At 52.1% G+C, this 16,457-nt stretch overlaps 1 protein-coding gene across 14 annotated transcripts in view; it reads right to left on the bottom strand.

The window, feature by feature from the left end:
- Nucleotides 1-16,457, bottom strand: part of NF2 (NF2, moesin-ezrin-radixin like (MERLIN) tumor suppressor) — a 46,380-nt gene that overhangs the window by 13,817 nt on the left and 16,106 nt on the right. For 9 of the 14 annotated variants that reach the window (XR_013957922.1, XR_013957923.1, XM_080628416.1 and 6 more), the window contains exons 5-13: nt 13,239-13,307; nt 13,026-13,108; nt 12,295-12,370; nt 11,460-11,594; nt 9,494-9,568; nt 7,728-7,841; nt 5,013-5,135; nt 4,362-4,579; nt 2,938-3,043 (exon numbers count right to left, since the gene is read on the bottom strand). Coding sequence is in view for 12 of the 14 variants with exons in the window: in XM_080628416.1 (XP_080484542.1) it covers nt 2,938-3,043; nt 4,362-4,579; nt 5,013-5,135; nt 7,728-7,841; nt 9,494-9,568; nt 11,460-11,594; nt 12,295-12,370; nt 13,026-13,108; nt 13,239-13,307 (999 nt within the window). In the remaining 2 variants the exon portion in view is untranslated. The remainder of the gene's footprint in view (nt 1-2,937; nt 3,044-4,361; nt 4,580-5,012; nt 5,136-7,727; nt 7,842-9,493; nt 9,569-11,459; nt 11,595-12,294; nt 12,371-13,025; nt 13,109-13,238; nt 13,308-16,457) is intronic. The other 5 variants (XM_080628418.1, XM_080628414.1, XM_080628413.1 and 2 more) reach the window with 3 other exon arrangements.

Below are 16,457 nucleotides of genomic sequence, written 5' to 3'. Positions count from 1 at the left end.
TGCCAGTGTGCTCAGCCCTCGTGTTGGACGGGACTAATCCAGCCTGGCACCCGAAAGGTCACCCACCTCCCTGCTAGACACTCATGCTTGCTTTAATGGGTTCCTGTAATGACAACAATGTGCCCAAAACAGCCTGGACGATGGGGTGCCATGGGACAGTGCTGCAGAGGCTGCTCTGGCAGCACACACCAAAAGCTGGTAGGATGGTTCTAGGGGACCTGCTCCACACGAGCTCTTGAGCTTCAGTTGATTCTTTCTTTCCCTCTTTCCTCCTCTCTGGAATACTCCAGGGATTGTTTGCAGCCAGCTCTGCTTCAACAGGAGCCGCCAGCGCAGGGCAGGTGACAGATTTACTCTGCACATAACCTGGCTCTTCCCTCACCACCAGCCTGGAATTCACAAGCAGCCAGGGCTCGTCCCTTGCTCGCTCTTGGGCTGGACACAGCGAGAGGGACAACATTTCATGTCTGCTGCAGAGGCAGAGCTGGAAAGCAAACACCCAGCACAAGCAGAGACAAGGACCTCAAACTGCACTGCTCGGCCTGCCCGCAGCACAAGTTAGACTCACACCAAGGAGGCAGGAGTTCTGCCTGCCCTTTGCTGCTAGCACAGAGCACATTAATTGCAGAGCAGGGCTGCTGAATCCCTAAATCCCAGTCTCAAAGGAAAAGGGACAGGTCTGCCAAAGCACTTCACTGATTCAAGTGCTTGGATCCCACTGACATTCAAGTCCTATTCCTGTAAGCACCGAGGTGTTCGCAAAGCCCTTCCCATGTGAGGTTCTAGGACCTGTGCTGGGCAGGATGCTCACGACCAGGCTGGTGGCCTTCAAACCACCTTTAGCGTTTCTTTTGAGCGCAAGCTACTTGGGTTTTGTTTTGAAGAATAAACCCCAAAGAGCAGCAGCTGGATTTGAGCAGGAATTTCAGCTGCTGCAATCATTAAACCCAGGCACCCATCTGTCATGGTTACACCAGCCACTTCCTTCATGAAGCAACAAAACAAATGGTGTAGAAGTTAGAGAGCAGGAGCAGCGAGGAAGAGTGAGGAAACAGCAAAGAGCAAGCTGAAGGCTTTCAAAGATGTGGCTTAATGTCTGGGACAAAGCATTTCCCTGCTATTGCAGTGATCCTGGGCAGGTCTCACAGCTGGTGCCGAGATTTTTAATTCAGGGACACAGGGGGACAAAGGGGACAGAGACCTTTTCCTTCTGTGTCTCCTCACCAGGGACAAACTGCATAACCCTGCTCCTGCATTAAAGCAATTGCCTGCCATGAATACAGGTGACAGTGGACATCCCAAGACAGCCACTTACTGCTTCCAGCAGATCAGAGAAGAGATGAGTGCCTTTAGTCTTGCCCTGAGTGGTACCTGAAGGGCAATGAAGGAGGGGAAGAGCTGCTGCCAAGTGAGTAAGGAATGAATTGTTCTCCTAGCCCTGATGATCTGAGACTCAGATTCACGTCTCATTTCTCATGCATCACCTACCAGTCACATCACAGAAGCAGCCTGAGCTTCAAGGACTAAAAAGACACTGAAGCAAGCTTTAAGGGACCAGCATTAGATAATGGAAAGTTAAAAGATATATATATATAGTTATATATATAGAACTGTTTCTTGTCTTTTCTGCAACATACAGCTAGGTTAATGGTTGGACTCAATCATCTTAAGGGTCTTTTCCAACCTAATGATTCTATATCCATCCACTCTCTGCTCCCTCCCTTGCTCTTGCTCCTCCACAGGGAAGTCCTGCCTAGCTCTCAGTGCCAGGGGACGACACAGCACAAGCCCTGGTACCACGGAAAAGAACAAGCTCAGTGTTATACTCTCATTACGGAAGAGAGGAGCTGGAATCCTGCACCGCTGGGCAGAGCTGCCATTCACCTGAGGGACATGAGCCTCCCAACAGCAGCTTTCAAACTGCTTCATCCCTCAGGCCACCAGCGAGCATCTTATTCTGGCTCACGTAGCAAAGGGATGGGAGAGGCCACAGGGGAAGCAAGGCAGAGGCACAACAGGGGATGGAAGAGCCCAGCAAGGAGTTGTCACCTGGATATGGGCACAAACAGCTCCACATCCCTCTTGTGCTGAGGGCTCCAGAACTTGGATCCCAGAATCCCAGACACTTGTAAAATAAGGAGCACTCCAAGCTAAGCTTTAGCAAGCCCCGGAGGTGTCCCAGAGCTCAGAGCGCCTGCCTGTTTCCATCTCTGCAATTGTGAAAAGCTTTGAGACAGATTTGCAGGGAACTTCAGCAGGTTCCTTTCCCTCCATCCTCTTCAAATCCACTCTTCAGAAGTTCCCAGAGGATGGGAAGGAGCCTGCAGGTACAGCATTAGAGAAGTGGAGGAAAGGAGCTGCCAGACAGAGCACATCAATGGTCATTTAGTCTGGTTTCAGCAACCAGGACCGGATGCTGCAGAGGAAGGTGTGAAATCCTCTTAATGGGCAATCATGGAATAATCTCCCTTCAAGGAAGTGGGTTTTAACTCCAGCACGCAGGGGCACAGTGATCACTTTATGCCAAAGAATGAATTTACAGCTTCTGAACAATGTTTATCCCACCTAACAAGGATCAGGACACCTCTGGTCAGTATTTAACCCTACTTTGAAGGCTGTTTGCTCCACACGTGCTAGCAAAGCATGGCCCTGACCTGGGCATTAAATGGATTCTAAACTTGCTGCCTTTAATTTCTCCAGCAGGTGCTTTGCTTTTGCAGCATGAGGCAGGGTAGGTGGGGGAGAAAGAAAACAACACAGCAAAGTAATGGACGGGGTGTCTGGATGGAGGGAGCAAGCACTGCAAAGGGTTTCTGAACAGCAATGCAACGGGACAGCTTGTACCCCTCCACTAATGGGAAGCAGACAGGAGACTCCTCCAGGCTACAGAGGAGGGCACATTTAGGGGCTGGGGATTACAATCCAGCTCGCTCTTACTGTGTAGGACGACTTGCTGGTGATCTCCAAAAGCTTCTGCTTTGCTCTCCGCTCAGACTCACGGGCCTCCTGAAGATCCTGCTTCAGCTGATCAGCCTCCTTCGCCCTACAGAGATACAGCAAAAGGCAACTATCAGATGGAAGTTGGAACGAGAAGCTGGAGGAGCAGGATCACAGTGTAGGTGTGCAATAGGTTGAGATTTGTCCCACAACAAGACCTAAACTAAGAAACCATTGGAGCAAGGGAAATGACAGAACCTCTGACACGTGGGATGTTTCAGTAAGCACAGAACTCCGAGCCACAACGGGACAGCTCTGCCTGGGCTGTGAGCACCAGTGAGCAAGGCCAAGGGCTGGAGAAGGGGGCTAAGGCACCAGGACAGGGAGAACTTCAAAAGTTAAGCTGAGACGTAGAGCAGGAGAGGCAGCTCTCTGACAAGTCAGCCTCTACTAACAATTATCTGCTGCATTCAGAAAGGAAGCAGCACCCAAGATTTGCCTACCAGCAGAGCCCAACTATTCTAGGACTAGTATTTACCCTCGAGGCTCAAGGACTTCCCCCCCAAGGAGAAAGCCAAAGAAGGAAGGATGCTTTCTCTGCTGGACTGAATTCTGAGTGTAGACTGTGTAAGATAGAGACCAAGGCAAGATGAGATGGACAAGGGCAGTGTTCATCCAAGCAAAAGGGCTGATACCAAACAAGCTCTCACATAGAAAGGAGTAATCAGCTGGAAGGAAACAAGAACGATCTTTTACTTGCTCACTACCAAATGCACCACGGGACCTGGGCTCTGGTATCAAGAGGATGGAAACATTGGGTTTAGCAAGAAGCAAGGACTCCAGGAGCTAGGGGTTAGCTCAAGGCCAACCTGAAACAGAGAGCTCAACACCAGGGAGGAGAACTAAAAACTGAGAGGTAAATGGGAATAAAGAGGGAATAGGGAATGTAGATCTACCATCCAGAGGAAAACCAACCACAAGTGTTATTAATGTCACATACTTTGAGGAATGCAGTGGGTGTTTGAAGAAATCACCCCGAAGTAGAGCTGCTGTTGTCAGGGTGAGAGGCACAGGATGCAGAATGCCAAGGGCCTTGGGACCTTCTCTGCTGACAGCCCCTCTCCTTGCTCCCACCACAGTATCCCTCCCAAAAGAAGGCTTTGGAGAAAGGTCTCCAGCTCTAATCCAGGGAAAGATCAGGGCCACCACTGCTCTACCAGCACCATTTCCTACCTGGGGACAGAGAGAGATGGATGGAGAAACCAGCCAGCCCTGGGGCCATGCACTGCTGTACACACACAGGAGGCCAAGGGCTCACTGCACACCCTCGGATGGACTAACCCGAGGCATGAGCCACTCTTTTAGCCAAGTCAAAGGGGGTTGGAAAGCAAAGCAGAGGCAGCTGCAAGGTTGGACCCTCTGACCTCCTCTCCGACTCCTCGGCCATTTTCAGTGCCAACATCTCTGCCTCCAGCACCTTCTGCTCCATCAGCCGCTTCTCCTCCTCCGTCCGGATGGCCGTGGCTTTGATCCGCTGCATCTCCTGCTCAGCCTCAGCTGCCTTCTGAGCCAGGAGCTTGGCCTCCTCCTCCGTGATCTGAGCCTTCTCAGCCAGCAAGTCTGCCGTCTCTTCAGACCTCATCTGAGAAACAAGGCCCATGGAGCCATCAAGCACATTGAATGTCCCCCCAAATGTGCTCATAGTCTCTGGAGCAGAGCCCTGAGCTGCTCGCTCCACACAGCTGCCCATAGAGTCCCTCCCTCCCTTCCATGCAAGCCTGCAGCTTCTGCAGCCAAGACCTGGATGTGCCCAGGCTCTGTTCCAAATCAGCCTCCTTTGTGTCCCTCCATCCACCGGCAGCACTTTGAGAACAGAATCACAGAATCAACCAGGTGGGAAAAGCCCTTTAAGCTCATCAAGCCCAACCATTCCCCAGCACTGCCAAGGCCACCACTAACCCATGGCACTGAGGGCTTCATCTGCACAGCCACAGGACAGTCACAATGTGCCTCCTAAAACACTTTAGCAGTGGAAAGAGTGAGGAAAAGCTGCAGTGCCTCAGGAAACAACCTACCAGAGCCTCATTGGCCATTGTTGCCTCTTCCTTTAACTGCATCAACCTTCTCTCCAGCTCATCCCTTTTCCTTTCAGCCTCTTCCCTCATTTGCTTCTCTCGGGCCAGGCGCTGCCGTTCCATCTAGGAGAGAGGGATTGGGAAAGCAAAGAGAAACAATACACTTTGTTTGCTTTTCATAGGATGAGGAATGGTCGCTGTGTGGTTAGAGCACAGGACTGCGCTGCAATCCTCTCTGCTTATCAACAGCGGGAGCTTCATTACGTGGGGGTGACCTGAATGCATTCAGCTCCCTTGGAAAGGGCCATTCCTGAGACAATCCCTATCCTCTGATCAGGCTGTTCCCTACAGCACAGCCACATAAGCAGCTGACTGCATCCCAAACAGCTTAAGTGTTGAAAGTGTGTGTGTGCATCGTGTAGACGTAGGAGATTTCACAGAATCACAGAATCAACCAGGTTGGAAAAGCCCTTTAAGCTCATCCAGTCCAACAGCACTGCCAAGGCCACCACTAACCCATGGCACTGAGGCCTCGTCTCCACGGGGTGTGAACCCTTGCAGGGACGGTGCCTGCAGCCCTGCCCTGGGCAGCCTGTTCCAATGCCTGAGCACCCTCTGGGGCAGGAATTGTTCCTCAGCTCCATCTAAACCTGCCCTGGTGCAGCTTGAGGCCGGTTCCTCTTGTCCCATCCCTTGTTCCTTGGGAGCAGAGCCCAGCCCCTCCTGGCTCCATCCTCCTCTCAGGCAGTTGTAGGGAGCGATCAGGTCCCCCCTGAGCCTTCTCTTCTCCACACTGAACCCCCCAGGTCCCTCAGCCCTTCCCCATCACACTGTGCTCCAGGCCCTCCACCAGCTCCAGTGCCCTTCTCTGGCCCCGCTCCAGCCGCTCAATGTCTCTCTTGGAGTGAGGGGCCCAGAGCTGAACACAGGATTCAAGGTACATGAGCTCTCTCCCCCAGCTCCACCTGCAGGAAACCGCAATGCTTCCCCAGCAGGGGAACATCCAAGCTATGCTGAGACATCCCACCAGAATCCACCACCTCTTCCCAGAAGATGCTGCGAGCATTGTGCAGACAGAATGTGCCCAACCACTGCCTCTCCACTAACCAACAGCCCAAAGGGAGCCACTGGGCTGATAAGCACACCACGTTTAATCCCTCCAGCAGGACAGACTGGGTGTGTTATCAGCACTGCAGGCAGGACTCATAGCTTGGCACAGGCCACCCGCTGGCTTTAATAAGGGCAATAAGTGTGACAAGACACATCTCTGCTCCTTGGGCACCAACTGTATTCTGAGAGTGAAACTCCCACTGCTCAAACAGCTCTGCTGCCTTCGCTTAAAGGTTCCCCTCATTAATTATCATCATGATCTGCATCCCACTCAGGACCTTCATTAACAAGAATTCCCAATACAAAAGGAGGAGCCAGAACCAGTTCCTAACTGTGGGTGCTGGGGAGGGAGGAGAGCAGGCAGCAGCACAGGGGCTACTGGAGGGCAGCCAACCCAAGCAGGAGCCTGACCTTTCCCACAGGGCACAAGTGCTCTGGGTTGGAGAGCCCATGCGAGGTGATCAGCTCCTGCTGGCCCTCAGCACCCTCACCTCTCCCAGCAGCCCAGCTAAGCACAGATCCCAGGTCCTGCTCATGTTATTCCAACACATAAACCTACCCCTGAAGCCACCAGCACTTGGACACCTCAATGCTCCTGCCACAGAGAGCTTTGGCTCCATGGCACCAAGTCCTTACTGACCAGAGGAAGCAGGAACCCCCCTTGCCCAGAGGAGCTGGCCTAGTTCTGCTCAGGGTGACTCATGTCCCATCCTCTCCTGCCCCATGAGCTGCAGGAAGGAGAACTGCTCCAGGAGGTGCCTGTGAGACAAGCCATGCCACATCTCCAGGTCAGCCCAGCACCTCAATGCCAAGCCCAGCACCATGCAGCCACCTCTACGGCCATGCTCAAACCCATTAACTTAACAGTCCCTTAAGCATCAGGCCCTCCTGGGTACAAGTGGCTGCTCTGGTTTCTCCTGCTGCAATATAGTGGTTTTATTGCAAAAGGGCCATTTATATTCCAAGCACCAGCACTCAGATTAGTTGTGCAGGTTTCAGGGAGTAGAAAAGGTCTACGAGCAGAAAACAATGATTCAGACAATCCAATTTGCTGATGTATGTTCATTGCCTCCACGCTGGTGCCTCCAAAGAGGCGTTCTCACTGCCTGGGCTGACCTGCGGCAGATAAAGAGGGCCAGCAGCAGATTAGCATGCAAGCTGCATGCCCCAGCCCCAGCGTGCGTTCCATCAGCAGGCAATTAGACAAGGAGGCAAAGAACCTCAGCAAAGCACAGCTCCCCCTCACAGCCTCTGCTTTCCTTACAAGCAAATACCCCCTCACACCGCAGCTTTGCAGCCACAGAGCCCAGGGGTAAAGCATGGCAGGGAAGATGTGCACACACTTGCAGGACACCCGGATCAGCTCTTCCCTCCCATCATCCCAGTTTTGTGCTTCAGTATAGGGGCTGGATTTGGGCTGCCATCGGCCTGCAGAGCCAAGCTGGGCACGGCTGGTGAGCTGGGAGCAGTCTATTAACAAGACGTTCACAGGCCCTTCCCTCAAAGCTGCTCCTTGTGCTTGATGCCATTCTGGAGGCTGCTCCCTCCCGAGTTCATTTGCATCTCTGATTTCAGCTCACGGTTTGGTTATAGGAGATGTCTCACCTGCTTCCTGGCTTTCTCCTCCCTGGCCTGTGCTTTCATCTGCTGGACCTCCAATGAGTCTGCCTTCCTCCTCCTCATGAAGAGGTCGTGGTTTCCGATACACAGCTGAAGAATCTATTCCAGTCGAGGGTGAAGAGTGGAGAGAAAGAGCTGTACACATGACGACCAGGAGGTGGTTTGTATTCCTGACACACACAGCCACTACAGCTGCTTGGGTCTGGTGCTTGTAAGCACCTTCACCCACTATCCCAAACCCTACAAGCTACCATAGCTCCCTGGTCCTCCCTGCCCCCTTTCTTTAGGCTCAAGATCAACTTGTGCCTTCTCTCAAGTGCACGTTTAAAGCATTGGGATTAAAAATGGAAAACAAAACAGAGGAAGAAAAACCTTTTCCATCCTGGACAAACAGAAGGTTTATAAAAAAACCTCCTTGAACATCCCCAGATACCTTTGCTGAAGAGTTTGAGGACAGACATGGGTTCCTCTGGTATTCAAGGAGGACAAGGGAGGTGGCAGTACTAGAGCAGGGTTAGCAAAGGGATGGGTGCACAAGAGAGTGAAAGCTCTTCTCAGCAAGAACAGCAGGTTCTAAACTGGGATTCATTTCTAAAGCACTGATTCACATGCTCATCTGCTGTTTCACAGGTCACAAATGGCTTCTCTGGAGTCACAGGAGCTTCAGCACTATGAACCTGGTGCAGTGGATGTGGTTATGTCAGGAAGCCCCACTTCCCTAAGGCATGGGAAGCACAGGACAGGCTCCAACCAGGACAACCAGAACAGCAAAGGACCCTCATGCAACTTAACAACGGTGCACAGCCACTACAGGACCTGGATCAAAGCTCCTCCAGATACCAAATGCACAACACTGGCTAAAGCTGGTCTCTAACATGATGCTCAACATAGCCCCCACCATCCTTGTGCAAGGAGAGTGTCCTCAGAGGGGACCAGCCTAGGAAAAGCCAGGACTATGACTGGCAACAGTCCCAGAACAGGGAGATCTACATCATAGGACAGAATGGGAAAGGTCTGCAGAAGAAAGGGGATCTGGAAACAAAGATCATAGAATCCCAGCCTGGTTTGGGTTGGAAAGGACCTTAAAGCTCCAACCCCTGCCACGGGCAGGGACCCCTTCCACTGGAGCAGCTTGCTCCAAGCCCCTGTGTCCAACCTGGCCTTGAACACTGCCAGGGATGGGGCAGCCACAGCTTCTCTGGGCACCCTGGGCCAGCGCCTCAGCACCCTCACAGGGAAGAGCTTCTGCCTAAGAGCTCATCTCAGTCTCCCCTCGGGCAGGTTAAAGCCATTCCCCTTGGCCTGGCCCTACAGGCCCTTGTCCCAAGCCCCTCTCCAGGTTTCCTGCAGCCCCTTTAGGCACTGGAGCTGCTCTCAGGTCTCCCCTTCAGGAGCCTTCTCTTCTCCAGGCTGCCCCAGCCCAGCTCTCTCAGCCTGGCTCCACAGGATGAGGTGACAAGAAGGTTTTACTCACTGAGTGCTTCCGCCGTGCAGGTCAACCCAAGGGCTCAGCAAGGGAACACAAAACAAAGGAGAGGGGGGAAGATGTTCTGTGAATGAGCTCGACTTGAGCTGTCCCTTCCTCTTCTCAAGGCTCTCAGTAGCAACTGCTACCAAATGACATCTGGAGCCCAGGCAGGCCAGCACACGGCCTCTGTCTGCTCAAGGAAAGCCCCAAAAGAACACTGCCTCGTACTGCCTGCAGAAACTACTGCTGCAGCCCATAAAAATGACTCTGTCTGGAGACTTACCAGCTTATTCACACGCAGCTTTGATGAATTGAATTTAAAAACATCAATCTTTTTGTCCAATGGCTTAATGGTAAACTGAAAAGGGAAAAATAAAGAGGGAGAGAGTTATCAGAGAGCAGTGCATTTAATAAAGACACAGCTATAAATGTCTTACTGAAAGCTTTGGCTCGGAGGAGGTCAGCAGTGTCAGACAAACAAGGCTGAGAGCTGTCCCTGTGGCTTTTAGCCAAGCAAGAGAATCAGTATCAAAAGCAAGCAAGGAGACAACTGTCCCTCTGCTCAGACAAACGCGAGGCCACAGAAGCAATGAGAGTGCTGCTCACCCCCAGACTGCAACACAGCACCTTGCAGGGGGCAGAGACAGCCCAGCACCTCCGGAGGCAGGATGCTGCTCTCCTGCAGCTCCAGAGAACAGAGAACCTACAGCGGGAACGCCTGATGCTTGTGGAGGGAGGAGGAACCAGCTCAGGTGCCTGATGGTGGGCAGGAGGTTGCATGCGGAACACAGCAACAGGAGCTGCTGCCCTTCCCAGTGACACCTCCACTCATAAGGGCTGCCCAGGAGGGTTCTGGTCTCTGGCAGTCAGCCCTGTCACAAGCCTGTTCACTCTGAACTCCAGTATCCCCTCTCTCTGCATTCACACTCTAGGTACCAACCAAACAGCTCCAGCCATGGCCTGGGTTTACCCTCTCCAAAGAGCAGCTCTCTCAAGAGGACCCAGGAGGCATGACCAGACTCCAGCAACCCAGCCCCTGGATAGGCAGGTAACTCTGCACTAGCTAAAGCGCACTTGAAGAGCCGGAGTGCTCACAGCACAGCCTTCCTTAGCAGCATGCTTATATTCCATCACTCTGCCACACACTGCAGAACCACCCAGCTGAGGAGACAGCACTCGAGCAGTGTCCATTAAAGCAGGCCTATTTGTCAAGCCATGGCACTGCCTGACCAGGGCTGGGCAGGGCTGGCCCTGGCAGGGCTTTGTTTTGTCAGTTTAAGAGCCAACCTTTAGACTTTCACACAGGCAGATGTAAGTGAATGTCCCTGGGCTGAGGCTCCAGCACAGCCCCGCTGGGCCTGGAAAGCAACAGCCAGGAGCGGAACTGCAGCTCCAGGTAAAGAGCCAGCCTTGCTGGGGCTGGATCAAAGCCCTCTGTGGCTGATGGAGCTGTCACAGCCAGCTGTTGAGCCTGTTTACCACCACGTCAGCTCTACTCGCGGTCACTTCATTACACAGATCAGTGACCTGATGGACGGTAACAGTCCTTTCCCCCAGGAGAAAGCCCTGTTACAGCCTTGTGTCAAGAGCTGCTTAGGGAGGTTCTTGAGGCAATCACTGAGCAGGCAGCTGCTGCTGCACTCGCCTGTCACAGGCAGGAAAGCCCTTGGAAGCCACCAAGCACGGGGCTGTCCTGCAGAGCTGGGAAGCTCTTTATTCTCAGACAAGAACTCCAGCATGGCCTCACTGCGCACGGAATTGCACAAGACGTGCAATAAAGATGAGGAACCTTCAGCTTTTACCCTGATCAATATCAGCATTAGCTTAGAAAACCATTTGTAATTAAGAAACTCATTTTCTTCCTCGCCACGAGGCAGCTGCTTCCCTTGAGCTGCTCTCTCAGACTGAAAACCGAGCCCATCAGCTCCTCCTCCACTGCCAAGTCCATTGCTGCTCCCAACAGGGTTTGGTGGCCAACGACTCAGAAAACTCATATTTATGCTTTGGATTTAAGAAGTATCCATGCAACAGCAGGCTTGAATTACCCAACTTCCTAAAAAGATTCCAGCTGTCATGCCAAGCCTGGCAGCCCGAAAACCCCAGTGATGTAATGAGATGACAAGAGCTCTTCTCACCAGGAAAGCACCTCGCTATTTCATAACACAGTATAGAGACACTGGAATACATAGTGGATACACTGGAATATACAGAGTAAAGCAGAGAGCTCAGCTTCTGAGCTCTGGTGTTACCTCTTTATCGCTGTATGAGATATTGCGGATCTCGTTCCATGGGAAGGAGATTTTAGGGGTCAACCTGTTGTCTGGGTCATAAATGTGAAGACCCAAGGCATCCACTCCAAGGAGCAGCTCAGTGCCCTTTTTGTTCTACAGGAGGAAAGGAAAAAGCAGAAACCCCTTTAATTCCACTCGGAGGGTCGACAGGAACCACTGCTAGCTGCATCACCCAGCCCTGAGCAGCGACCCACCAGCACTGTGCATCCGAAGAGCTTCTGGAAGGGCCTGGAAAAAGGCTCCAGGAAGACCTTGTAACAGTCTTCCAATACCTAAAGGGGTCCACAGGAAAGCTGGAGAGGGGCTTTGGACAGGAGCCTGTAGGGACGGAACAAGGGGAATGGCTTTAACCTGACAGAGGGGAGACTGAGCTGAGCTCTTAGGCAGAAGCTCTTCCCTGTGAGGGTGCTGAGGCGCTGGCCCAGGGTGCCCAGAGAAGCTGTGGCTGCCCCATCCCTGGCAGTGTTCAAGGCCAGGTTGGACACAGGGGCTTGGAGCAAGCTGCTCCAGTGGAAGGTGTCCCTGCCCGTGGCAGGGGTTGGAACAGGACTGGAACTTGTAAGGTCTCTTCCAACCCAAACCAGGCTGGGATTCTACGACACAGCTTCTGACATTGATCTTGTCTGAAGAACAGCTCCTGTGGGAGCAGGTCTTCACCATCAGCCATGCAGCACTGCTACAACAGCATCTCCCAGGTCTGCTGGCTCTCCAAAGCTCCAAACCCCACAGCAACACAAAAGATGAACACAAGAGCTACGCCAGCAAGCAGACACGTCCCACAGCCCGCACTCACCCTAATAGCAAAATAGTTCACTCCGTACATCTCCAAGTCCTGAGCTATCTTCAAATACTCCATTTCAGCTTCATCTCTGTCAGGTAAAGAAAGGTCAGCACTACGGTGTTTGGTAGGATCAGGGAGAGAGGCATGACTGCTCCTTCTAAGCCTAAGCACTCACAAGCTTTAAAACCTGGACTGTCTCTGTCGCACAGGTCAATCCTGTCTTTGCTGGCAGGATCAATAAAGTCCAACAGCAAATCCCACTCTGCAGCTTGCCAGCATCTTAATGGCTGCCAAGGCCTTGGGAGATGCAGCACTTCAAGCTTTGCTTTGTCTGTCTCCCAGTCCCTTGGGCATAATTAGGAAGTCCTTGGCTGGGAGGATCCATCTGACTTCAGGCTTATCCACCCGACAAGGAGCAGTTTTCCACCCAAGGCACCAATAACACTTCATCAGAACGCATCCCCACTTCTTTTCCTGGCTCCCAAATCACCCTGACCGCAGGCAGGCAGGGCTGCTCATCCCCCTGCCCTCTGCAGGTGGTCCTGCACAGCATCAGGTCCTTGCCAGGACCCTGTCAGTGACCTGAGGACAGCAGCCAAAGAAAGCCCTTTGCAAGTGCGCTGCAGAGGTGTGCTGGGATTAACCTTGCTGTCAGCAGAGCTCATCCAGCACCTGCCCAAGCTCCCCAAACCCTGTGGTCCTGATGGGACTGACCGTGAGGCAGCACTGCAGCACACGCTCACCTCGCTCTGCCCCGGTGCTCTGCATACCAGGCTGTTATCCTCTCCTCCCACATCTCCGGAGTCATCTGGTACAGGTTTATCACCTGAGACACGTGGGGAGACAGAGACCAGGTCACACTGAGCCAGCAACACCCAAGCCCCAGGCACCCCTCAGGCAGCCCCACACGGACCCTCTGTGCAGAGGCCTTGGAAAGCCACCACTCCTCTCCTTACCCGCTTTGGGAGCAGCTCCTCTTGCGCCAGGAAGCCTCGCTTGTGCACGTTGGGATCGTAGTCGCCGTACTGCAAAGAAGCACAGACATTGTGCTCACCTCACCTTAACACCACGGGCACCCCACACATCCACCCCGCAGGCAGCCAGCAACCAGCACTTCCACCCTGCACCTCGCAACCTCCTGCAGCAGAGAGCAGAGGCTGCTCGGTGGGTTTAATAACCAGATTCGCTTTGTTATTTGATTGCTGATAGGAACTGACATCCTGCTCACGCAGCAGAGGTGGAAGCACACGAACTGCCCGCCATCGGCTGATGCCCACCCTCCAGCCAGGGTGCACCACCACAGAACCACAGAATCATTTAGATTGAAGACCTTTAAGATCATTGAATCCAACCATAAAGCCATCATTGCAAAGTCCTTCCTTTCCAAAACATGCATCCTGCAGGACAGGAACAGACTAACACTGAAGTAAAGCCCTGAACAGCACTGGATTTCCACCGACTCTACCAAGCCTGTGTCCACCATCCATCCTACATCCTCCCTTTGGACCAGATGATTGCTGTAAGTCCCTTCCAACAGGACAATTCTATTCCAGTCTGGTTACCATGCCCAGGAAACACTTCCTCCAATACAGGGAAAGACTCTGCAGGAGAGGGGTCCTTGCTGTCATCCTGGTACAGAGACAGGGAGTCAAGATACAGACAAAGACCTGCCCCCAAAGGCTGCCTGATGCCAGTGGTCGGGGTGAGGCAGTTTCTCTGCTGCTGCTCACCACCCTCATGGAAGACAGAACACACAGGACCCTGACCGACTCCTTTCAGGTGCCAGATTTTCTGCCAGAGGGTCTGTTGCTCGACTGGGGCATGGACCCCAACTGGGATTTGTTAAGGGCAGCCAGTAATCCGTGCTAGTTGTTTAGATTTGCATCTTCCTGAGCCTATGAAGTGACTGAGAAACAAACCTGCTCCAGAGTGAACAGCCAAGTGCTCCTGCTGTGCATGGGAGAATGGATTTACCTCCTGGACAGCCTCAAAGAGCAGGAAACCACCAGAAACCAGCGCCTCGAATAAGCCACCAAGCTCAAGAGAAGAGGATGGTGGATGTGAGGCACGTCCACGGAACGCTGTGACTTCCATTCACCTGCAAGCAGGGCTCTGCAGTGACCCTCCCCAGTTACACAAGGCACGGTGATGTGTGCTCAAGTCACTGCTTCCCTGAAGAACCTCAGCTCAGGAAGTACCAAATGGTGACAATCTTTCAAACCAAGACCAAGACGCACGTGGTGGTCATGTCCTAAGTCAGGCAGCTCCATACCAGCCTCCTTTTAACACCAGAACCAGCACGCTGTACACTAAAACCAGAGCTCAGCATCAAACATCTCCACAGACATCCCTGTTTCAGAGATGAGAAGCAGGGATTAAAGAGGCAGATGTTGCTCTGGAGCCAATGCAGATGCAAAGGAAGCATGCAACCATCAACACTGACTCAGACTTCAATTAACAGAACAAAACCACCATGGATTTCAGCTGTTTTCCGAGGTCTCCAGATGCTTGGAGGTCCTCAGAGACCAGCACACTGCAGGTACACATCCCTTGAACCCACATCAAAAGGGAAGAGCCGTTAACAACGTGGTGCTGGCAAACAAAACAATTCCAATACCCTTGGAGAGGCAGGAAATAAATCACTTGTAGGTGATGAAAAGAACAGCAAAGAGGATTAACGTGATTATATTGGGTTGTGATCTACTGGAGAGATCCAAGCCTAAGTATGGATTATGTGATTTGCACGTGGCAAAAAACATTGCTGTGTCCCAAAGGAATATTTGTACTGAGAAGGAGCCTGGATGAGAACACCGATTATTCACAAGTCAAACATTAACAAACAGCTTTAAGTATTGCAGTATATGTTGGCTGAAATGATTCAGCAAACATACTTCTGAAGACCTTTTCAGTTCAATCAGCACTTCAAAACTGTCCTGGAATTGCAGCTCCTGTTAATGGAACTATGATTAATATTCATGGATACCCATGGAAAGTGCCTTCACCTCATTCATACCCTTGGCTTATTGTCCTGGATAAACACTGGCATGTTCAGCTTCAAGCTATTGACACCAAGTATTGCTTGTTTGGGAGAAAAATGAACTAAAATGAATGCAAAGAAGAGCCCTTTACAGTGCTACAGGATGTGAAGTGCTGAGAGGGCTGCAGCAAGCAGGGATCTGCATTTAAGGGGCAAGAAATAGAAGAACCCCCTGGACATCCCCATGTTCTGCTGGGTGCATGTCTCAGTAGATCCCAGGCTATTTAAAACCTGAACCACGTCCACCACCTGAAAGCAGCGTGGCTGGTTTGAACCAGGGCTAGAGGGAAACACACAGTAATTCCCCAAATGAGCCCCCTAACACAGAAATGAATAAGGGTTTATTGTAATGACCCCCGTGCTCCCTTTGTTATTGCAGTTAGGTGTGCAGCAACAGCCCAAGCCAAGCTGGCTGTCAGTCAAGTGGCTGTTAGCAGATGTACACACACCTCTATATCAGGCTGTTATGGCCCTAATCATGCAGATCAGCACGTTGTTAGTGAAATTACAGTGCTCAGCGACCACTCTCTCGACCAGGAAGGACACATTTATCCTATTGAACTGGAAAGCAGATGACCTGCAACATCTTCCTCCCCAGTTCCGTGCTGAGGATGCACTTTCAGCTTCCTCCTTTCCTGAAAAAGGAAAAGCAGGAGGGGAAACCCTGCCTGGAGCCTGGCTAGTCTGGAGGAGCAGCAAGGAAAAGCACTGTCTGATGCTGACATGAAAGCACATTAGCAAAGAACAGAAAGGGCATCACAATCTCTGTGCAGAACCAAGGTTAAAAGAACTGCTCTGACTGCAGCCAAGTGCTGAGCACGTCGAGAGCGCTACTGAGCCCCAAGGACAGCGGCTGAGCTGCGAGAAGGGAAAGGGGCTGGTACAACAGCCCTGAACCACATCACAGCCTCTTCCCAACCACACGAGCAGAAGCTGTCACAGCCAAGAGTTAACAGCGCTCGATATCTACTCAATGGTTTATTCATTCCTGCAACAGGGAATGTCATCCCCTCCGTATCCTCAGCTCAGCAGGTCAACACAGGAAAAGGCAAGTGTGTGCTCAGGCACTCTAATAAGTGATGAATGTTGGACTCAAACAGCGCCGCTTGGAAAAGCAACTTGTCCTTCCCCTGATGGG

The sequence above is a fragment of the Psittacula echo genome, assembly GCF_963264785.1.
Source record: "Psittacula echo genome assembly, chromosome: 13".
Taxonomy (NCBI): domain Eukaryota; kingdom Metazoa; phylum Chordata; class Aves; order Psittaciformes; family Psittacidae; genus Psittacula; species Psittacula echo.
This window is presented reverse-complemented; position numbering and strand designations above follow the sequence as displayed.